This window comes from Macrobrachium nipponense, chromosome 19 (genome assembly GCF_015104395.2).
Source record: "Macrobrachium nipponense isolate FS-2020 chromosome 19, ASM1510439v2, whole genome shotgun sequence".
NCBI classification, from domain to species: Eukaryota; Metazoa; Arthropoda; class Malacostraca; order Decapoda; family Palaemonidae; genus Macrobrachium; species Macrobrachium nipponense.
Genome location: NC_061088.1, coordinates 55073758 through 55098639, shown reverse-complemented (window position 1 = coordinate 55098639; position 24882 = coordinate 55073758). Strand labels below are relative to the sequence as shown.

The following is a 24882-nucleotide window of genomic DNA, read 5'->3' as shown; positions in this document are numbered from 1 at the left end:
GTATACTATACATCCCTACCTAAATTTTGGCAGCATTCTTTATTACTAAGTGTAAAATAAAGCAGCCGAAGCCAGTGGCGGAACACTAATGTATGGGTTCAAAGTTATATATGACATAATGATGTCCCGACAAACAACAGGCTCTGAAATTCTGAATGAATATTCGTACCTTGTCAAGGCTTCAAGAATGGCGGCTATGATAAGTCATTGTTCCCATGGTTGCAGGACAGCTTTTGTGATTCGATTTGCACAATTGTTTAGAAGTGAGGAAGCCCGTTACAAACCCTATGTAAGCTTGAACAGGTCAATGACTAATAGGGCCCTTTTTTGGGTAAGGAGTACACCCGGACATCCAAGGCCACCAAGTTTTCGTCATTTGTTGACTTCCATGAGGTACAGAAAGATAATTATATATGCTCTATAAAGCAATGGTTGTTGATTTCTTAGTAAAATGTGACTTGCGAAATAACATTAAAACTTGCTTTGCTAAAAAGAAAAAAAAAAAGGCATGGGTTATAATACATTGGTACCTCGAGATACGAAAGGCTCAACTTACGAAAAACTCGAGATACGAAAGCCAGTGTGAAAAATTTAACGGCTCTACATACGAAAAGTTTTCAAGATACGAAAGGTTTCTGAAAGTCCGAGATTCGCCCGATAACAATTTTGAAACTCACGCCGCGCGCCGCCATCTTAGTTCTAGTAGACTCGCCACCATCCTCCTGCTCTCCCATTGGTTCCTGATGCTAGCCACCACCATGAGATCCTTCTCTCCTATTGGACAGCATCCCTCCCATCATGCATCTTATACGTACGTGGTGGCGTGCGTACCCCGGCCACTTCGTACCAGAATCTTTATCGTACGCACGCGGCATTTGTTCGGTCCAATGATTTCGTTTAGTAACATAAATTCGTTAGTGATTTCGCTATGCTACTTTATCGTGTTGTGTGAGAACCTAATTAGTATATGTACTACATAACTTAATTACGTACAGTATAGTCATGGGTCCCAAGAAAGTTGCTGAAGTTCACAGAAAGAAGAGAATGCTTTCTATGCAGACAAAAATGGAGATAATAAAAAAGTATGAAGCTGGCTTGCGGTTGAGTGTGATCGCTAAGGAATACGGCAGAAATCTGTCGACGATAGGCACCATTCTTAAGCAGAAGGAAGCCATCAAAGCAGCTACACCTTCCAAGGGCGTGACTATTTTGTCCAACAAGAGGAGCCATGTGCATAATGAAATGGAAAGGCTGCTTCTTGTATGGATTGAGGACAAAGAAATTGATGGCGATACGATAACCGAGACGGCAATCTGCCAGAAGGCCAGTGCTATTTTCAGCGATTTGATTGCCCAAGCCGAAGACGACAGCGGAGAGGGGACATCAACGGCAACCCCAGAGTTCAAGGCTTCTCATGGGTGGTTCGAAAAATTCCGTAAACGGACTGGCATCCATTCGGTGGTGAAGAAATTGAAATTACGTAAAGTATAAAAAAGTAAAAAGAAATGAAAAAAAAAAAAAATAAATAAATTTTATTTTAAGTTTTTTGTAAAGTTAAGTGTTACAGTTTTGTTAATGTGTTTTGTAAAGTTTTGTTTGTTTTTCTGACATTTTTTTATGTTTCGTAAAGTTAAGTGTACGTATCTGCCATTTGTCTTCCTCCTTTGTCGCCACTTTTGGAGATAGCCTCACTCAAAAGGTAAGCTTCCACATTTTACGTACAGTATTTCTTGTATACCATGTACACTAATACACTTTATTTACAGGTTATTTTGCATTTTGTTATTAATTTAGGTATTGAATGGTCCAAATTGTTGTAGTATTTCATTGTTTATAGGTCAATTTAGCTTTATTATGAAATTTACTGGGGTGTTTTTGGAGGGCTTGGAACGGATTAGCGATTTTACATGTAAAATGTGGTCCAAGATACGAAAAACTCATGATACGAAGGGCGCCTCGGAACGGATTGATTTTGTATCTCGAGGTACTACTGTACATCACTGAATGACCTCTATAGGTCCCAGTGCTTGGCGTGAAGTCTAAATTCTATAATCCAATCTAATCCTATGCAAGTGTCTATTTATTACAATGATCGTCCCTGTCATATTAGGAAAAATATCAAAGGAGTTACGACGAATGCCAAAGTTTTCTTCACTTTGTTATTTGATTTTTAATTACATAATTTTTCAATGAAGAAATAGGGATAGAAAGTAATTTAATGAATTACTTGTGGAAACCCTTTTCTTCAAGGATTCTAGCACTCAGCCTCATGGCATAAATCCTATACCGTACTACAGCTACTACGACTACTACAAAGTGTAAACAAGGAGTACTGGTTGTATTTCATTGCTGCCAGAGGTGGAGACTTTCACAAATAGCCAATTATCCATCGAGAAGGAGACAAGTTAATGACGTCATTAGTTACGTCATTATATCTTCAAAAGACATTCCTCTGAGTTTGCTGGCAATGTCTCCAAGAAGTCGTTGTTATTCTTATAATTACCAGAATTATGCAACTTTCGTAATAAAGAATACAGTAAAAAATTAGGTAAGGATGTAAGATACTCTGTGACAAAGTGTGATCTTTGTCAGGTACGTTGATAAAATTGTATTCCAGATAAACACCGGGACACTGGCTGTGAATCTCATAGTAGTTACACCTGAATGAGAAGTTTTAAGAATATATCATATATTGAGGCTTATAAAAGAAGCATTTTTGTGAATACAAAATAAGGGTTCCAGTAAAAGACCTGTGAATACAAGAAAGGTACAGGGATCTTGTAATAAAATGATAAACATATGATATAGCTATAGCAGGTTAGCTTAGGCTTGCATGGTATGGATTACTACCTAATATATATGATCAAGGGATTTTTACTATGTATACAGTATTGTGGAATGTATAAAATGTTATAGGAAATTTGTATGATAATCTAATGTAAAACCTCAAAAATTCTTTTGATTAAATTGCATATTCAGATTAATGCCAATTTTTGTCTACTCTAATAACCTGGTCTTTGAAATCAAAGCATGTCCATAAGTGGGGAGTGGATTGAAACTCAACTTCCCACATTACTAGTCATGTAAACAGTTATCATATTTGTGTATTTCTAGAGCTCTTGTATTTTCTGTTTTTTCATGAATTTTGGAGATGCCAGGTCATGCTCAATATTTATCATATCTCTATCATCTAATTACTTAAACAAAGAATGTTCTCAAGAAGACATATGCTTGGGTTGCATAGGCAGCCGAGAAACATCTTAAGGTTGTCTTGAGAGGGTTGCTGTTTGTGATGTAGAATATTAAACTGCACTTTGCTAATATAAAATATTCTTAGGGAACAGCCAAACTATCCTACAAGAGAGAAAAGTAGTCGTCCTAGGACTGGCAGGCGTTCAGCAAGACCTCCCAGTGCTCGACCAGCACCTCCAAAAGTCAGGGAGAGACGTGAAATTCCAAAAGAAGAGTTGCCTAGGCCTTCTACAGGCAAACCTGTTGCAAATGTTATACTGTCTTCAGACAAAGCAGATGGTGATGATGATGATGATAACTTCATGGTTGAAGAGACTAAGCCAGTTATGGAAGATGACTTGGTATGTCATGTTTACTGGTACATACATATATCATTATTGTGATGAAAGAAGCAAGATTATCTTAACTAGAGATAAAGTACTACTCATCAGTGATGACATGAATCAATAAAATTTGTACTCATACTTTTAACATTAAGATTCATTGTACATAAGAAACTATATTAGATAATCATAGGTTGTTTGTTATCCCAGATTGTGTAAAGATACTGAAGGTAACAACTGGGTAATTCCCATTTTCTTGTATATCTTTTCTAGAGTGGTGTTGTTGCTTTAGAGGAAAATGCCACTGCAGCAGGAGCAGCCGCAGCATCCGTGAGAGAGGATGGAGAAGGTGCTGGTCTTCTTGTAGCTCAAATATTGGAAACCAAAAAAGAGCTTGAAGATGGTCGTCGTAGTGCTTTTTCTCCTGAAACTCCAGGTCATAGGCGAGTTCAAATTGTAAGTTTCCATTTTAATTCTTGATAGGTAGCACATCAGTTTAGCATGATCAAATCTTAGAAGGTATAGAAGGTTGACAGACATACACTTTGTCATTGGAAGAGCACTATTAACTTAAACTGATTAAGACCCTCTCAGTGAGAAATTACAATGCTGAAGTCACATGGCTTCACCATGGAATATTCATACTGTATTGTATGTTGAAGTTGTTCAGATCTAAATTTCTCTCTTTTCTCATTTTCTCTTATTCATTGGAGCTTAAACTTCTCTCAGACTTTCTCAGAAGCTTCCATTTTGCTGTCCAGCCTCTCCAATTTTGACTTTGTAGTGCAGCCGCTATTTTTTTTTTTAATAAAACAATTTTTTTTAGGAGCTTCATCTATAGATCCTTCTACTAAATTCCATTTACTTTCTTATTATCTATATCTTGCTATCCAGCTACTTGAACTCCATATTTTCACTGTTTTGATGATTTAAGATTGCACACCAATTCTGAAATTGTTCATATTCAGAACCAACAGTGAGAAGTGTACTGGTCTTGTCAACTACCTGACAATGATTGGACCTGAAGGGTATCAATATGTCAGTCATGTTGATGCCTCAAGGGCACAAGTACAAATTTCAGGTATGAGCTGTTTCTTTTGCAGGAGTCTTGGCATTCTCTCCAGCTTGCTTATCATTATAATTAGGTTTTGGATAATTGTATTATTGTACTGTTCTTGGTCCTAGGAATTGGGTTTGTGTACACTTTGGCCTCCCTAATTACTATTTTGATGGTAGCACTTAGGGGCAGGGTAGAAAATGGAGATGTGAAAGCCTGTTCTTACTAGTGGGATGGGTGGAGAAATGAACTTCATGAAAAGCATGTGGTGTCTTAAAGCTTTTCATCCAGATATTTATATTATATATATATATATATTATATCTATATATATATATATATATATATATATATATATATATATATATATATATATATATATATATATATATATATGCATCTAAGAAAACTTGAAAGGGTCAATATGGATTTGATTTTTAGGAAATGGTTTCAATTTTCAGGGGAAATTTCCTTAATATTTCTCATCTTTATAAACAGGAACAGTCAGAGTTGAGTGATGCCAATCGCCGGAAAGAGAGGGAAATAATTGAGAAGGATGTTCAGAAGTTAAGCGGCTCCATTCAGTCCATTACAAGATCTGTTAATCCACTGGGTAAGCTTAAATTTATGTTTATTTCATCATAATATATCATTCATAAATTTAAGCCACATACCTTATTATTCATAGTATAACCACATTAAATGTCTCAAATGCCCCCTATACATGCAGTCTTTTATTTAACAGGCAGAAAAACATGATAGTTTAATGATGCATGCACCTTCTGGACTCACAATTTATGACCACCCATCTCATATTTTATCTGTAATAATTGTTAATGGCTCTGTCATGAAATCCTCTGTCATTGGCAGAACTGCCATTTTCAAGCATTATTCTCACTATTATGTCACTAATTAATTTATTCTTATAATTTTTTTCTTTAGTATATCTAAAGTGATAAAAGTGAGTTTTATGCTCCTTAATAGGGAATTTGTTGCTGATGCTTTCTTCTCTTTCACATAAGCATCATTAGCAACATTCCAGTACGTTTCAGTGCTTTGAAAACTTATTTTACATAATTTGACTTTTTGATGGTGAAATCACTGTCGCATCCTCAGAGAGTTACCCTTCCATGGTCTAACCAGAGCTCCATGGTGACCAGACAAATGTCAAAGAATTCTCTTTTTGCTGGTCTTGTGCCCAGGTATTGTGTCGTAATGATAAACATTATAACACGTGATACAGTATAAGTGGACTCGGGATAAGAGAGCACTTTCTCTTATCCTCAGTGAATGCTAAAACCCAGTTTATCTGCGTCAAAACCTGCAAGAAGAAGAAGACGTGGCTATGGTTGTATAAGCCATCGTATGTTTACATAAGACCAAACACAGACCATGAAGACATTCCTTTTCTGGTTGGTAAACAAACCGGAGCTCATCAAGTTTGTTCACTTATTTATTTAGCTAAGTGCGTAATTTTAAATTCCAGTTAAACATTTTTTAGTTTAGACTGTAGAACAATTATTTCATTGTGCATAAAAAGCCGTAAATCGGCTTTTTTCACCAGCACTCATTGGCTCCTCTTATAATTTGTGATCGTTAAGCAAATTTGTTCTACGCTTATTAATTTCATCACTGGAGTTAATTGAAATATATAGGTTGAGAGCTAAGTGTGTAATTTTAAGTTCCGGTTACACATTTAATAATCTGGCTTTGACAAAAATGTTAACGTAACTATGGTTTACATATAAGTAATTTTGTGTTTTTATATAGCCTTTACATTTGATCTAGAAAAATCTGGTTTAGGCAGTACCCTATACTAGGTTAAGAGAGAACAATTTAGGGAACATCCTATTGTTGCTGTACTAAGTGATAGTTTAGCGCTGGCTACTGGCAGCAAGTTCAATGATGAAACTGCTCATTTTAAGCTGTCCCAGTGATTCCTAGGGCTCAGTAGGGGTAAGGAAAGGGGAAATAATATCTTTTCAGCAAAACTCTGGCAGTATATATTTAACCCTTTTTCTCAGATCAGTCCCTAGTACCTTCCACGTAATTGATGTTTGGGTAAAAACCCAGTAACACAGTCCCCACTACTTCCAGGTTAATCCTGCAGAGGAAGTAAAGGAGTTTTCACATGGGGGAGACAATCTTACTATGGAATATGAAGTGGGCATTGCTACTGAAATGACCCTGCTTAACCCCGATGGCTCAGGAGCACAAATTTCAGCTAGCCATGGGAGAACCCTTCTAGAAGGAATTCTATTCCCCTTTGCAGCTATTGATGCTGGAGAGGATCTCTCCCCCAAAAGGGATGCTATGATCCATCTAACTTCGACTGAAATGACTATATTTTTGGAGGGGTATTGTAACTTACCCTGCCCTGTTTTTGACAGGCAGTTACAGTTCAGTTGTTGAAGCTCAAGTCAAATTGTGCAAGCCTCCCCAAAGGGATACACAGTTTGCGGCATTTGATCAATTCCAAAATTGTTACGAACCGAGAGAGAGGTCCCCTTCAGGTTCGATATGAAATAAAAAAAAAAAATTCAACACCAACAGTTGAAACTGGGGATACGAATATAGAAAGAAACACTAACACAACAAAGGTTTATTTACAAGCTTACTAACAAAGATAAATGCAGAATGGTATCTCCTATTTACATAAAAAGGCAAAATCTTACCATGCGTGAACTGGGGGAACAGTGAGGTAATTCAAATACTTGCTGGCCAGTTTTGCGACTTGAAGCGATGGCTTCACAAAAGGATAACTGCGATTGCAGACGTCTTCTTGACTCCATATTGTAGAAAATAATGTCTATTCTTGAAACTTGAAGGGCAGGAACTCCCCCAAAACCTCTAGCAGAACGTTTCTTCTCTGAAGTCTCGCTCAACGTCGAAATAACTCGGTCGTCCACTCCTGAAGACGACTTGACTAGAATTCGACCAATTCTCTCGAGCGCCTTGTTTTCTCTGATCCCTCGTCCTTCTTCTCTTATCTCACTCTGATGATCTCTGCTGCTGATCTCTCACTGATAATCTGATCTGTGGCTCTAACTGATGATCTCTTACTCTCTGTGACTAACTGATGATTTGCCTTCTCCTACTTTGTCCGTCGTATTTATACGGCATTCTGGGGGCGGGGCCTACGGTGAGCATCACAGACTCCCAAGATTACTGGAACTTCTTAGAAGAATCTAGACAAGGTATTGCATCAGAAATCGTGGCGTTTCTCACGTCACGTCGGCGCCTGTCAAGTTCCACAAAACTCCTGCCGATTCTAGAACCATCATGAAAACAGGCACCTCCAACACACACGAAAACCTCCGTGTTCCAGAACTTCTTGAAGATGCGTTTTCCTTTCCTTTATCTTTCTTTGCTATGAAGCAATTACCGTTACAAAAAGGAAAGTAGGAATAACATCAGAAAATGTCCTTGCCACAGAACGGCAATGTATGAGGGACATGATGCATGATTCCAAAAAGGAATTTGAGTTAGTTATGTACACTCCAGAGTGTAAAAGTACTGCATCCTGCAATCCAGAATGAACGGGGATGCAAATGCTGCCCAAATAAGGTCTAGTGTTAGAATTCTGACTGGAAACCACTAAATAGTCAGTTCTAAATACAAAACTTCAAGTCAAAACATGATAGGGGCTCCAATACTCATCCTAGATGATACTAATATTCCTTGGATAGAGGCATCAGTGTGCATTTTCTCTCCCTAGAGTAAATGTGTAATTAATGAGAGAAAACTATGATCAAAGCTGTACATGTGAAAGACCACTAACAGAAATGTCTTCTTACCTGTGTCTATAACATTAAAAGCTTTAGAAGACACCCTTTACGAGGATCCAAGTTGCTCACCAAGGAGTCCTATTCTTCTGTCCCTTCATTTTCAAAATGATTGATATTGTAAAGACAGATTTTTCAGAATTTTGTAGTGATTAAAAAACCTGAGACAATGGCAAAATTAAAACCATTTGCCACGGTCATCCCAGTTTTGGAGAACTCCACCAAGGAATGGATAAAGCTACAACTACCTTTTGAAAGGGAAAAGCCCCCTTTATTTTTAGCCGCGAAGGAAATTAGGACCCCTATGAGAAACATCTCAGAGGCGGCAGCCTCAGCATAATTTCACACTAGGGTCCATGTCTTTAGTATTATAACTTCTCATCACGTTGCTGGAAGTTGCCATCAAAAGACTTCCAAAATTTTCCTGAACAATTGTTTCTGTTGTGGCCAAAAATCGTATATGAGATACCTATGGCAAGCATTCTATGACTTTTTTGACTGGAGCATAAAAGTACGAATAGAAACACTGGAGGGCTCCAACTGGTCACTTCCCAATGTAACTTCATTATTGCATAATAACCCCTTCTGTAAGGTCTTGTTGAGGAGTCTGTTGTGGTTAACATCTTACGAGCAAGCCTGCCAACAGAATTATACAGCGTACTCTCTTTTGGAAAAAAAGAGGCAAAAGGGGAATTTAGGAAACAAGAACCCAAAACTTCCCGTACCCAACCTAAACAGGCTTGCTTAAAAAGGTAAGCCTTCAGTCACCCCAAAAGTTTTTACCTCAAAGACAGGTAGGTGTTCAGAAGGGACAATGACTCACAAAAGGACAGCTGTAGCAGCAAATCTTCACAAGGTCCAAAGACCCTCTTATCGGAAAAAGAAGTAAAAATTGGAATCCCTATAAAGGGCAGAAGCTGATGAAGAGGAAGATACCTTGGGGACACAGCTTTAATTTTAAATGGGCTTGGGTGGAAATGGTCTCACCCCTCCCCCTCCTGTAATGGGGTTCTTCCAAAAATTAGACCCCTCTCTGGAAGGTTACAGGCAGAAAGGCTCTGTTAACGGGAGTCATAGAGAAACGTGTATATTTGCCACCCAGCACATCTCAAGTGCCCCCAAAAGGGATTCCTCCAAATGAAGAGTGATCCTAGACCTATCAACATTGAACAAGCACATTGTTTGCCAAAATATCCGGATAATTACTGTTGCATTAGTATGTTCAGTCGTTCTAAAAGGGACTTGGACAACTATAGATCTCAAAGATGTATACTGACATGTCCCTGTCGCCATTCCCTTCATAGGGCTCTGGATAGGGAAAGATATGTACAGGTTCAAAGTCATGTCTTGTGGGCTAAACATTGCCCCAAGAAATTCAACAAAATTAGTAATGTTAGTTCTTCTAGAAATCATGAATACAATTAATAACCTATCTAGGCAACTGGTTGATCTGGGTGCCCAGAAGAAAAGTGTGCTTGAAAAGCAGTAGTCAGTTGACTACAGTCAAAAGGTTTTAAGAAATTGGCAAAATCCCACCTCACACCCAGCAGACACTTTCAGTAACTGGGACTGTGTGGGAATACTTATCACGGTCCATTGTCTTTCTCCATCATACTCAGAACAAAATAAGGCAAGTCCTCAAAATGTGCTTTGTAAAGCTCAGAGTTTCCAAATGGCAATTAGAACTTTTGAGGTGTTTGTTGCAATTTGCATCAATAAGAAATCTTACTCAAATTACAACAAATTAATGTGTAAACAAATTCTAGCTATCGCGTGCAACAAACAAAATGCGAGACAAATCTCATCAAAAGATTATAAAGTTTGGGAAATGCTTAGGCCCTTGCTCCCGGAAGGAATCTCTGGCGATACAGGTCACCCTGACTTATCAGTCTGTACCAGTGACAATACACATAGATGCATCACTGACAGGTTGGGAGGAAATTGGGAGGATTGTCAAGTGGCAGGGAGGTGGTCAGCTACTCAGGAATTGTCATATGAATTTCCTGGAGCTGATGGCTCTTTAAAAAAAAGAAAATACTATCAGATCTCCTGAAGAGATATTTGGTTGGCTTTAGACAACATGGCTCCTACATCAAGAGGTCCGGATGATTCTCACCTCCTCTCAGTGTAGTAAATCTAGCCATCCTTCAATGGCACAAGCAAGGAAGTGACACTTGTTTGCAATTCTCCTATGGGATCTCTCAGTGTAATAATATACTCCCTATAAAATAAACAACAGCCTCAGCAGAATGGATGTTAGACAACCACGCTTCAGAAAATAACCAACATGCTTCCACAACTGGAAGTGGACCTGTTCGCCACATATGAGAATCATAAACTGCCAGTCAAGCAACAGCAAGAGAAGCCTTCTTACAAGACAGGAACAAATAGAGGATGTTGTACTTTTTTCCTCCATTGTTCCAGATTTTAAAGATGTTGAGGAGACTACTAACCTCAAAGGAACAGCTTACTTAGTAGCCCCAAATTAGCCAAATAGGCATTGGTTCCTATCATTTAAACAACAGGCGAAGAGAAAAATCCCAATACTGTCTGCTGTTTTATCATAGTGAGTAGGAGGGAAAGTCGTTTACAGATCCTCCTTTCTGAGACGAGACCATTACGGGTGGAATTTTCATACATTCAACTTACCTGTCAGATATATACATAGCTATCGACTCCGTCGTCCCCGACAGAAATTCAAATTTCGCGGCACTCGCTACAGGTAGGTCAGGTGATCTACCGCCCTGCTCTGGGTGGCAGGACTAGGAACCATTCCCGTTTTCTAATCAGATTCTCTCTGTCGCCGGTAGTATCAACATTGTTGTTACTTCCTCCTGACTGGAATTCTTTTTTCACAACGCTTTTGATCATCTTTCGACTGATTTTTGGTGACGTACTTGGACCGTTGTTTGGCATTCGCTATCGTGGACTGTTTTTTGGACTTCGCTTTGGATTTTCGTAAATATGTCTGATTCTAGTGTTAGCTTCAGAGTGTGTGTGAATGAGGGCTGTAAGGTGAGGATTCCGAAAGCTTCGGTAGATCCTCACACTACATGCAGTGGTTGTAGAAGGGTTGAATGCTCAATTGAGAATACGTGTAACGAGTGTGAGAGATTGAGTGCGCAAGAATGGAAGAATCTGACTTCTTACTTGAAGAAGTTAGAGAAAGATAGAGAGAGGAAGGCGGCTTACAAAAGCCGGAAAATGTCTAGTAGTTCTGTAGCTTCTTCTTCTTCTCTTAATTATGCCCATTCTATTTCAGCCCGTTCACAAGTTAATCCCTCTGATTCCGCCTCAGAAATAGCAGAACTCAGAGCTTCCCTTCAAAAAATGCAAGAGAAAATGGAAGCATTGGAAGGTAAGAGAAGTGAATGTGGTTTCTCGAGTGATGTTAGTGTCCCCAGTGTAGTGGAGGGGGCGTCTGGTCGTCTCTGCGACGCTCCCAGGCCTAGACCTCTTCCAAGCTCCCTGGCCCAGAGGAGAAGGAAAGTCGAAAGCCTTACAGGGGTCGTGGAGAATCCCCAACGATCAGGCGTCCCTTCGGCAGAATCTTATACATCTCAGACTGCCAGGGACAGCTATAGGAAAAGCGTCCTTCGTGAGTGCTTTTCATCATCTAGTTCGCCTTCTCCGAGAAGAGGATGGAAGGAATCGAAGCTTTCACGTCCGCTAAAAAGGAATTGGAAAGAACCTGAGCTCAATTCTAGCCCCGAGCGCTTCTCTGAAGAGGAGGCGCCTTCGGTAATCAAGAAAGCTAGAAAGGACTTAGATCCTTGGAAGGGAAAAGACTCTCGAGCGCCTTCCAGATCTCCTTCTCCTGATTCGAATGAGCCTTCGACCAGGAAAATTTTGATGAATGTACAGGAGCAAATAGCATCTTTGGTAGGAGTACTTTCTAAAGAGCCTACTCGTAAAAAGGATGACAGGCTTCCGATTAAGAGATCCAAATACCGATCTCCTGTCGGGCGCGACGAACCCTCCAGGGGAGTTGTCGCACAAGCGGCCATCTCTGGGGGGAGCGGTGCGTTAGGCAGGCGAGACGTGGGAAAGGAAGTAACTCCTGCCAAGCGTCAGGCGCCAACTAGGAGCCAGGCGCCAAGTAGGCGCAAAGAGCCTGACTTTACTGTAGATCGTTCTAGGCCCAGATCTTCATCCAAGCAACAAGAGCCAACTGGAGAAGAGAGAACTCCTGATAGGAGTATAGCGCCCGCTAAGCGCAATATACTTGCCATTCGAAAGGCGCATTCCATGAGCGATACTCCTACCAAGCCACAGGAGTATTCGGAACTAGATGCGCCTTCCATAGGTCAGGAGTATTCGGGAAGAGATACTCCTGCCAGGCGCCTTGAGTACTCTGACCTCGATACTCCTCCCAGGCGCCAGGAGTATTCTAGACTTTTTACTCCTACCAGGCGCCAGGAGTATTCGAAGCGCGATGCGCCTACCAAGCGCCAGGAGTATTCTGAGCTTAATACTCCTAACAGGCGCCAGGAGTATTTGGAGCGAGATGCGCCTTCCAGACGGCAGAAGTATTCGAAGAGTGTAACGACTGTCAGGCGCCAGGAGTATTCCAAACAGGATACTCCTACCAGGCCTCAGGAGTATTCTCAGCGAGATACTCCTGCTAAACGCCAGGCGCATTCTCCTCATAAAGAGCTTGACATCCGACAGGAGTCTAACAGGCGTAAAGCAGTGATACGTGACTCGCCTAATGATAAACGTAAGGAGAGAGTTACTCCTAGCCCATCTCCTTATAGAAGTGCTTCTTCTTCGGAAAGGAAGAAATCAAGAGAGGAGACAGAGGAGGGAAGGGAGCCTTCTCCTTCCGATCCTATTAATTTAGATGACGTCTCGGAGGACGAAGTTACTAACAGAGAAGGGCTTTCGAATTACAAAGTTCTTTCTGCTCTTCTCTTAGAAGAATATGGAGATGCATTGACTCCAGCCGCTCCTCCTTCTCCTCGCTCTCTATTTTCAAGTACGAAGGCACACAAGTCTTCGTCTTTCCTGAAAATGAAGCCGGCCATATCCATGAAAAGGGCCTTACAATCTCTTGACTCCTGGATCAAGACTAAGAAGGAGTTAGGAAGGACGATCTTTTGCATGCCTCCCGCTAAACTAAGGGGCAGGAGAGGCATATGGTACAAAACGGGAGAAAATATGGGATTGTCTCTGCCCGTTTCAGCTGAATCGGACTTCTCCAGTCTCGTAGACTCGTCGAGGAGACATGCCTTAAATTCAGCGAAAGCAACATGGGGTCTTTCGGAAATGGACCATCTCCTCAAGGGACTTTTTCATACCTTAGAAGTATTTAACTTCCTAGATTGGTCCCTTGGGGTCATTGCTAAGAAGTCCCATGAAAAAGAACAACTAAGCCCTGAAACCTTGCATAGCATCCTTACATGCATCGATAAGGCGGTTCAAGATGGATCGGCGGAAGTGTGCTCCCTCTTCGGTGCGGGAATACTAAAGAAGAGAGCGGTTCATAGTGCCTTTCTCACTAAGGCCGTCTCGCCTTCACAGAGATCCGCTTTGCTGTATGCGCCTCTCTCTGAACATTTATTTCCTTCGCAGTTGGTGAGAGACATTGCCCATTCGCTAACTGAGAAAGCCACTCAAGATCTTTTAAGGCAATCCTCAAGGAAGAATAGACCTGTGGCTAGTGAGGAAAAGAAAGCCTCTAAGCCAGCTCAACAACAGCAGCCCTTTCGAGGAGGCCCTCAGGCTAGATCCATCGTCAGAAGAAAATCAACGGAAAAAAGGGGAAGATCTGCCTTCCGTCCCTTTAAGAAGGGAAAATGAGAAATCTTTCCTCCAGACACCTGTAGGAGCCAGGTTACAATTCTTTGCGGGAGCATGGGAAGACATAGGATCCGATCCTTGGTCGATGTCAGTAATCAAGAAGGGTTATTATATCCCATTCAAGGACAGGCCCCCCTTGACAACGTCACCGAGGGAACTGTCAGCCAGATACAGGGACCCTGTTCTGATGGATACTCTTCGTCAAATGGTGGAACAGATGTGGGACAAAAGAGCAATAGAGCTGGTACTGGATCAAAGCTCCCCGGGGTTTTACAATCGCTTGTTTCTCGTAGCGAAAGCCTCGGGGGGATGTAGACCGGTATTGGATGTAAGTTCGCTGAACAAATTCGTACAACAACAGAAGTTCAGCATGGAAACGTCTGCCTCAGTACTTGCAGCTCTCCGTCAAGGAGATTGGATGGCGTCCCTAGATCTTCAAGACGCATATTTCCACGTCCCGATTCACCATTCGTCGAGGAAGTACCTTCGTTTCATGTTCGAGGGAAGGATCTATCAGTTCAGGGCCCTGTGTTTCGGCCTGTCTACGGCTCCCCAAGTCTTCACAGACTTGATGAAAAATGTGTCAAAACACCTTCACATGAAAGGGATAAACGTCTCCCTATACCTGGACGACTGGCTCATCAGGGCCAGGTCTCAAAAGCAGTGTCTGGAGGACCTGTCAACAATCCTGGAATTGACAAAGACATTAGGATTAATCGTGAACCTCGAGAAATCTCAGATGGTCCCCAGCCAGAACGTAGTCTATCTGGGGATTCAGATGGATTCTCGGGGTTTTCGAGTATTTCCTTCTCAAGAGAGAGTAAGGAAAGGCTGTGCCACAGTATTGAACTTCTTAGAGAAAGAGCGTACTTCAGCGAGGGAATGGTTGAGCCTTCTGGGGACCCTTTCCTCGCTCGAACAGTTCTTTCCTCTAGGAAGACTACATCTCCGTCCGCTTCAGTTCTTCCTGAGAAGCAGTTGGAGTTGGAAGACAGGACAGCTCTCGGACACGTTTCCAATCTCATTAGAAGTAAAGCAACAATTAAAGTGGTGGTTGACCCCCTTAGAAGAAAACAAAGGAGTATCCTTAGAAGTTCGGAACCCAAACCTGACATTGTTCTCAGACGCGTCGGAGACAGGTTGGGGTGCAACTCTAGGGTCCGAAGAAGTGTCAGGCACCTGGTCGGAAGAGCAGGTGTCATGGCACATAAATTGCAAGGAGCTCTTTGCGATTCACCTCGCGCTAAGGAGCTTCGAGCAGATAGTCAAAGACAAAGTAATACAGATAAACTCCGACAATACGACCGCTCTGGCTTATGTCAAGAAACAAGGAGGAACTCACTCTCTCGCCCTATACGAACTGGCAAGAGATCTGCTGATTTGGGCAAATCAAAGGAACGTGGTTCTTCTAACGAGATTTGTTCAAGGGGAGAGGAACGTGAGAGCGGACAGACTGAGCAGGAGGTTCCAGGTCCTTCCTACAGAATGGACCCTCCACTCAGAAGTCTGTCAGACCCTTTGGTATCTTTGGGGGAAACCGCAGATAGATCTATTCGCCACGTTTCTCTCCAAAAGGATAGATACATTTTGCGCCCTGGTAGAGGATCCCAGGGCTTATGCAATAGAGGCCTTTCTCCTGGACTGGTCAGGGCTAGATGTGTACGCTTTTCCCCCATTCAAGATTCTGGGGGAAGTAGTCAGAAAGTTTGTGGCCTCGAAGGGAACCAGAATGACTCTGATAGCCCCATATTGGCCATCCCGAATTTGGTTCACGGAGGTGATGGAGTGGACAGTGGACTTCCCCAGATCTCTTCCAAACAGGATAGATCTGCTCAAACAACCCCACTTCGAGAGGTACCATCAAAATCTACCCGCTCTTGCTCTGACTGCCTTTCGACTATCGAAAGACTTGTCAGAGCGAGAGGGTTTTCTCGCAAGGCGGCAAGCGCAATTGCTAGAGCCCGCAGATCATCTACTAGGCGAGTGTACCAATCGAAGTGGGAAGTTTTCAGAAACTGGTGCAGGTCGAAGAAGCTGTCCTCTTCCAATACCTCTGTAACCGAAATTGCGGATTTCCTTCTTTTCCTGAGGGAAAAGTCACATCTTTCTGTACCAACAATTAAAGGATACAGAAGTATGCTTTCGTGTCTTTAGAAACAGGGGCTTAGACTTGACGAATAATGAAGATTTGCACGATCTCATCCGCTCCTTTGAAACGTCCAAGTCAGTAGAGCCTAGGTTTCCGAGCTGGAACTTAGATGTGGTTCTGAAATTTCTGTCCTCGGAAAAGTTCGAACCACCTCATACGGCTTCATTCCGGGATATCACTAGAAAGTGTATATTTCTTCTATCTCTGGCTACGGCTAAAAGGGTCAGCGAGTTGCACGCCCTTGAGTCACGAGTGGGTTTCAAAGAAGATTCTGCGATTTGTTCATTCCAGACTCTTTTTCTTGCCAAAAACGAGAGCCCTTCGAATCCCTGGCCTAGGAGTTTCGAGGTAAAAGGACTTACTAGCCTAGTAGGCAGAGAAATAGAAAGATCACTTTGTCCAGTTAGAGCACTGAAATTCTATCTGGACAGAAAGAAGCGGTTGGGAGGCTCACAACATGGTCTATGGTGCTCGGTGAAAGACCCCAAGACCTATAAAAAGACCTATGTCTAAAAATGCTTTGGCCTTCTTTGTTAGAAGTGTAATTACCGAGGCTCATAAGAACTGCCCAGATGACTCTTTTAATCTATTAAGAGTAAGAGCTCATGAGGTAAGGGCAATCGCGACATCAATTGCGTTCCAGAGAAATATGTCACTTAAAAATATTTTGGACGCAACCTATTGGAGATGCAACTCAGTATTTGCATCTCATTATTTAAAAGATGTGCGAGTAACGTATGAGAAATGTTTTTCTCTAGGTCCGTTTGTGTCAGCACAGACGATTCTGGGTAAAGGAGAGAGCACCGATCCTTAAATATGTGTACGTAACCCTCTTGTCGGATGTGTTCTCGTGTTTCCTGTGCATGGGAGTGTCAGATGTCGCACTGGCGGCCTTCACTTCGCTTCATTAGGAAATCGAGTGACAGCTGACTATTAGAGGGGTACAAAATTTTTGTTTGATTTTGTATGTATGATTTTCGAGTTTGTGGTTGTTTGCTAAGAGTTTGGGGATGACTCTTAACAATCTTAGAACTAACACGGGTTAGGATCGGGTGATCGGGATCGGTTGTGTGCTCCTTAAAGAAGGCGTGTTGTCATATAAGCGGATTAGCACCCCTTGACAAACGCCAGTTAGGCTCTGCCGAGTAAGTGGATAAGACCCCATCGACAGACCAGCAAGAACTCTTGGCCACAGATCACTATCTCGCTAAGGCTCTTGAGATGAAGCAGACTCCTGGGCAGTAGCCACGAAGTCTTCCATCTAATAAGGTAGGAACCAAGGTTTATTTATACCTACAACATATGTTGTTTACCTGTCTAGTCAGTAAGTTAGCTGTCTCTTGCCCTCCACCAAAGGGTGTCAATCAGCTATGTATATATCTGACAGGTAAGTTGAATGTATGAAAATGATATTGTTATGATACAATAAAGTTTCATACATACTTACCTGGCAGATATATACATAGCTATCGACTACGTCGTCCCCGACAGAAATTCAAATTTCGCGGCACTCGCTACAGGTAGGTCAGGTGATCTACCGCCCTGCTCTGGGTGGCAGGACTAGGAACCATTCCCGTTTTCTAACCAGATTCTCTCTTCCACCTGTCTCCTGCGGGGAGGCTGGGTGGGTCTTCAATCGTATATATCTGCCAGGTAAGTATGTATGAAACTTTATTGTATCATAACAATATCATTTTTAAATAATATCCACCGTGAAAATTACTCACCTGACATTGCTAGGTACTGAGTGTAAAAACTACAAACTTCATATATCTGGTAATACGTACCAGTATACATGGAAGTTATATTTAGATTACATCCTTACTGAGAGCCCAGTCAGAAATTCTAGGGAAACAATTTTAACTTTTCTTATCCCTTTTGAAGTCAAAAGCATTGCAGTTACAACAATCGTGTTATACAAGGCACCATTAATGGAACCATTGACTTACTTATGAATTCGGGATTGACTCTAGTAGAGAAGTTGTCACTTCCCTTCTGTGGTCCTTTGCACTATAAAAACCTGCTCTCGAAAGATTTCAATTAGTACTTAGTCCCTGAACGAGGTGCTTAGACTTCGATTAGCCCCTCAGTTCAGTGGACCCGATACAACCACAGCTCACAAGCTACAATAGATGATCTTGATTGCATTAGCATCAGGAACTCGTATTAGCAAACTGGGCACTCTAAGAGGGGGGACAAGACATCATGCAAACGGCTGACCATCAATTAAGAAGGAAACCTCCTTTTCTAAGTAAACTAGATTTAGCAGACAAAACATTATGCCCAGGTCAAGCACTTAAGGTTTACTTAGAGGTCACAGCAGACATCCCAAAAGGTCGGTTTTTTCCTACACTCTAGCAACACTGTTGTCACGAGCTCGAACAAATTCGACTACATGCATATCAAATGGCATAGATAGTCTTGACCCAGCATGCTTAGGGAAGTCACCACAGTTCACACTTAGTTTCTTGTTCTTTGCTACCAAACCTAAAGGTATCTGGAAGAAAGAATGGGGCCTTGAAACTTGTAGCTTGTCCTTGGACCAAAAATGTTTTTTGGGTTGTTGGGAATAAAATTTGAGAGCTTTTTATTACCGGTCAATTTCACTGTAAAGCTCCTTGAGGATGAGACCGACTACACCATTGAAAAATAGGTATTGACATAGAAAAACCTAATTTTGGTAGTCACTGTTGAGTCCTCAAAACCCTCCCACTTTCCTGACAAAAAGACATACGATTGGGGTAAGGGATCACCTGCATTGACCAACATAAAGGAATGTCTTTCATGGTCCGTGTTTGTCATATGTAACATCTGATGGTGCACAACATCTGATGGTGTATATGTGCATAGCCACTTCTTCTTCTTGCAGGTTTTGACATAGAGTCATAGATAAACTGAGTTTTAACATTCTCTTGGGATAAGAGAAAGTGCCCACTTTTCCTGAGTCCATTTATACTCTATCATGTGTTATAATGTTTATCATTACGATATAATATCTGGCCACAAGACCAGCTAAAAGGGAATTCTTTGACATTAGGCTGGTCACCATGGAGCTCTGGCTAGACCATGAAAGGGTAAACTCCTTGAGGATTTGACAGCAACTACCAAAAAGAGGTTTTTATTATATCAAAACCTGTTTTTCCCCAAGTTTTGTTGTTGGCTTTTTAATGTTCGATAAGCTAATGGTTTATTATCAGTTTCACTCTTGCAGGTAGGTTTATGTTTGTACTATTCCTCAGGATTAGTTTTTTTTTATAGTGCTGTTAGCAAAAGTCAAGATTACTATCACTATTTCAAACTATATTTTTGGCATTTTGACAAGTTTAGTAATTTTTATTGTTTTATGTTTTGTAAGTGAATATTGTTAGTGTATCAGGTATGGTTGTTCACTGCTAATAATTATTATCAGATACCTTGTATTTTCAGCTGATTTAGTGATATGTAACAGTCACGCTTCCTTGCTTATAGTTATTTTGGTTATGGCTAATTGTGTGTGTTATATTTGCTAGCTCTGTACTTTCACTTTGCTATTTGTGGGATTTGTTATTGCTGTTTTTTGTGTTTATTCTGTCTTTTCGTAATGCTCCAGCAAATGTGTAAAGGTTGTTCAGGCATGGCCTCTCATGCTGTCATGCTAGCTCTTGGGATCTGCAGTTCTTTTGCAGTAGCTGCTGTGGTCAGATAAGTTTCCCAGCCATGCTTATCTGAGATATGCTTTGGCTGTTCACTGAACAGGGGTTGTGCTTTGAAAGGAAGAGAACTTACAAGTCAAGAGGATCAAGTGCTGGAGTAGACATGTCCACTTTGTTTGCAGTGAAGGAGCACCAGTCCTTAGATAATTTGCCAATTGGATTTTGCTCCAGTTGCCAACTTGGTCGCTGTACCTGCTTTTCTTCTGCCCTGTCCACCGTTTTGTATTTCTACCCTCACTTGCTCTGCTCACTCCTCAACCTGCTGCTGACATGACCACTCCACACCTGCTCTGCTTGTGTCATGCCTGCTGACTTCTCTATCTGCTTAGTCTTCCCTCTCAATACCTACTTTGCTGATTGACTGGCCTACCTGCACCAAGCTTTCTTTGCTTGATGGATTGGACTGCTCATGCAGATCCTACTGTGACCCTCAACCATCTTAATGGCCCATGTGTAGGGGGAATGTATGACATCATGTTTTCAGTGATGAAGGTATCTGTTAGTGACTGCTCCCCTTCCAGTGACAGCATCTGCCATAGTTACTTGCTTGAAAATGTCCCTCTCCTATCTCTCAGTCAGCATCACTGCCCCTTCCTTGAAGATCTGACCCCAGTCTAAATACTGGTTGAGAACCTCAGCCAGCCACTTTGTAGGATCCTTAACCCTCTTACGCCGACTGGACGTATTTTACGTCGACATTTTTTTTCTCCCGTGTGCCGACTGGACATATTTTACGTCGACTTTCAAAAGTTTTTTTTAAAATTCGCGGAAAAATAGTTATAGGCCTACCAGCCTAAAACTTTTGAATCACGCGCCTTGGGGGATGCTGGGAGTTCATGGATCAAGGTGTTGTTTTGTTTACAATCGTTACGCAGGCGCGCAAGCGCGAATTTCTTTCTTACCGCACTAAGAAGTATCTGTGACACATCTCGGAAATTATTTCGTCACTTTGACATAATTTTTGTACCATTGTAAATTAGCCATTACATGAAGTATTATATATGAAAATGTGCGCATTTTTATGTAGAATACAACAATATAATACTCGTGATTGTAGCTTTTATCAGTTTTGAGATATTTTTATATAAATAACGATAATTGCCAAAATTTCAACCTTCGGTCAACTTTGACTACCGAAATGGTCGAAAAACGTAATTGTAAACTAAAAAGCTTATATTCTAGTAATATTCAATCATTTACCTTAATTTAGCAACTAATTGGAAGTCTCTAGCACAATATTTCGATTTATGGTGAATTTATGAAAAAACATTTTCCTTACGTCCGCGGGGTAACTCTTCCAAAAAAATCATACATGCGATTGTGGTAATGTTTGCACCATTTTAAAATTAGCCGTTATATAAAGTTTTATATATGGAAATGTGCGCAATTTCATGCACAATACAACTAAAAACAACCCATGGTTGTAGCTTTTATCAGTTTTGAGATATCTTCATATAAATAACGATAATTGCCAAAATTTCAACCTTCGGTCAACTTTGACTCTACCGAAATGGTCGAAAAACGCAATTGTAAGCTTAAACGCTTATATTCTAGTAATATTCAAGCATTTGCCTTCATTTTGCAACAAATTAGAAGCACAATATTTCGATTTATGGTGAATTTATGAAAAAAATAACATTTTCTTTACGTCCGCGCGGTAACTCTTCCAAAAAAATCATACGTGCGATTGTGGTAATGTTTGCACCATTTTAAATTAGCCGTTACATAAAGTTTTATATATGAAAATGTGCACAATTTCATGTAGAATACAAAGAAAAAAATAATTGAAGGTTGTAGCTTTTCTCATTTTTGAAATATTTGCATATAAATCACGATAAATAGAAAAAAACCACGTTCGGTCAACTTTGACTCTACCGAAATGGTCGAAAAACGCAATTGTAAGCTAAAACTCTTACAGTCTAGTAATATTCAGTCATTTATCTTCATCTTGAAACAAATTCGAAGTCTCTAGCAAAATATTTAGATTTATGGTGAATTTAAAAAAAAAATCTTTCCTTCCCTCCGCTCGCGGATTCTCCGCCACAAATCTCCGAAATACGTACGTCCCATTCTCGGAATATTTGCACCGTTTCATATTAGGCACTTCATAGAGTTTTATATATTAAAATTTGCGCAATTTCATGTAGAATAAAACGAAAAGTATTTGAAGGTTGTAGCTTTTCTTATTTCCGAAATAATTGCATATAAAAATATATATATAAAAAAATTCGACATTCGGTCAACTTTAACTCGTCAGATATGGTAGAAAACTGCAATTGTAAGCTAATATTCTTACAGTATAGTAATATTCACTCATTTGTCTTCATTTTGAAAGAAATTGGAAGTCTCTAGGACAATATTTAGATTTATGGTGAATTTTTGAAAAATATATTTGTTTACGTCCGCGCGTTACTAATTCATGCATTATTTTGTGATAATATGTTCTCTGTGTTGCTTTTATTGTTTTGCACTGTGTTGCTTTTATTGTTTTGCAATGTGTTATTTACCAAAATGATCGCAATTTAGTGTACATTACAACGAAAAAAAAAAGTAACTTGTTACCTTTAACCGTTTTGAGCACAGCGTGATTTGAATACAATTATATATGAAATTTCGTTTTTGCGCTATCATATATCGCATTATTTATATATGATAATGATATTTTTTTCATTTCTGATGGTTGCATACTAAAATTCAGGCAATGACAAAAAAAGGAGCCAAAAATAAACTCTTAATCTTGAAAACTAAGCGCGCTGTGATTTTTTGAAAAAAATATTTTTCCCGCTTCCGCGCTCACTCCGAAACCCCTCCGGCACACGGGAGACAATTTTTTATTTACCGCTCCGCGTAAGAGGGTTAAGAAACATGCCTACCTAAGCAGAATTGACTTGGTCAGAGGTTACAGTATCAAGTAGCAGGAGTGCCAGATGGGATGTCCCCTTCAAGAGTTTTTTTTTATATTTGTTTAGTCTGTACATGTGTACAGACTAGACATTTGGGGTAGGGTAGGCATTGGACATTTAAGGGTCCATTCTTGCTGGTATCATTGATGGAGAATTGAATATCATAAAAGACCTTAGATACCTTTTCAAGGTTCTCATGCAGGTTTTTGTATATATATATTTTTTTTATTTATTTTTTATTTAATTATTTTTATTTATCTATTTATAGTTTTTATTTATTTATTTATATTTATCTTTTTATTTGTTTATTTTTATTTTTCATTTTTATTTTTTTCTATTCAGCTCATTTGCGCATATGGACCAGCTTTGTGACTAATGCAGTTCCCCTGGGTCATCTGACATTGTATTGGCACAAGTGATAACTCTATCCAAGGATAAAGACACTAGAAATGCCTCTCCCTCCCTTCTGGTTCCTACATCATCATTGTGGAACCATTTAAATCCAGGAAGAATAATAGAAATTATAAGATGACTCCAGGACATTTACATTAAATGAATGTAATCCATATGAATTTTTACCTGGAGGATATATTAATACTGAAGTGTAGCAAGAAGCAAAGAAATACAGTACTGCCCAACTTTTTCACTGGGATAGGTTCCAGAACCCACAGGAGAAACTTAAAATACGTTAAAATGCAAAACCTCTCTAAAAATGCTTATAACCTTCGAATCCCATGTCCCACTTAAACTAGAATGCTTATAACTTCCGAATACCACATACCACTTTACCTAGAATGCTTATAACTTCCAAATACCATGTACTTTTTAAACTAAAATGCTTATAACCTCCAAATACTATTTACTACCTAAACTAAAATGCTTAAAACTTCCGAATACCATGTATACCACTTAGACTAAAATGCTCTTTTGTGTATGAGGGAGAAGACTTTCTCCAATAGGGCCGAATGTCTCTCAGAGCCTACCAAGTAAGCTGTCAATGTCATGGGAGAGGTGACTAAGGTGGGACTGCAATAATGGAATGACATAGCCCTCCTTTAAAGCATTGATTACCATGGCTCTGCCCCTATTGTGAGCCACCTCTCCCAAAACTCTTAATAGTCTGGCTCCTACAGGCACATGAAGGACTTCTGACTCACTTCCAATGTGCTGGTTTGGAAGAGCTCTTCTTGAAGGCTCTGGATGAAAAATGGACATTTAAGTGGGACCTGAATGTTGTCTGAGATCTCCCTCCTTGAAAGGACTCTTGTTGGAAGGGAGAAGTGGTCCTAACTTGAAAACGAGAAGAGTCCTTGGGATGCTTAGATGACTGTATCAGCAAGTTTTGAGTCATCGTCTTCTGCTAGTCCGACACTTTCTCTTTCACAGCATCCTGAGAGAGGAGATGATTCTCACCCACGGGTGAGAACAGCAATGCAGACTTTTGGGTCTGGGTAACCCTTTCAGAAACAAAGGAGTGCCATAGTTCTCGTTTCTTTAACACCCGCCCCAAAAGTAATGAGGGCAGAGAGCTAGAGTACGACCTCATCAGCCTTATCTGCACAGTATAGAACCCCAAGCCAGTCAGGCAATATCCAAAGCAAGATCTTGATGGTCCTCAATTTTCTTGGCCAATGCACCCACAACCCAATCAAGGAAACTAAGGACTTCAAATGCTTCAAATACAGGCAGTCCCCGGTTATAAGTAAGGGTTCCGTTCTCGGCAGGGTACTTATAAACAAAAACCGCCATTAACTGAAACTGCAATTTATGGTGCTGATATCCGGTTAATAGTGCCGATAACCAGTTAATGACGCCTCTGTTAGGAAAGATATGGCGCCATAACTCTAGGCACCAATAACTGGAACTCAGCACGTTATGGCAATCACTGATTTTATGGCACTACACAAGCGCCATAAAACT

At 40.5% G+C, this 24882-nt stretch overlaps 1 protein-coding gene across 3 annotated transcripts in view; it reads left to right on the top strand.

Moving 5' to 3' along the window:
* The window catches only part of LOC135217072 (TRAF3-interacting protein 1-like), a 343407-nt gene that overhangs the window by 299088 nt on the left and 19437 nt on the right, over positions 1 to 24882 (top strand). For all 3 annotated transcript variants that reach the window (XM_064252769.1, XM_064252754.1, XM_064252762.1), the window contains 3 exons: positions 3338 to 3593; positions 3849 to 4031; positions 5130 to 5244. In XM_064252769.1, the coding sequence (XP_064108839.1) occupies positions 3338 to 3593; positions 3849 to 4031; positions 5130 to 5244 (554 nt within the window). The remainder of the gene's footprint in view (positions 1 to 3337; positions 3594 to 3848; positions 4032 to 5129; positions 5245 to 24882) is intronic.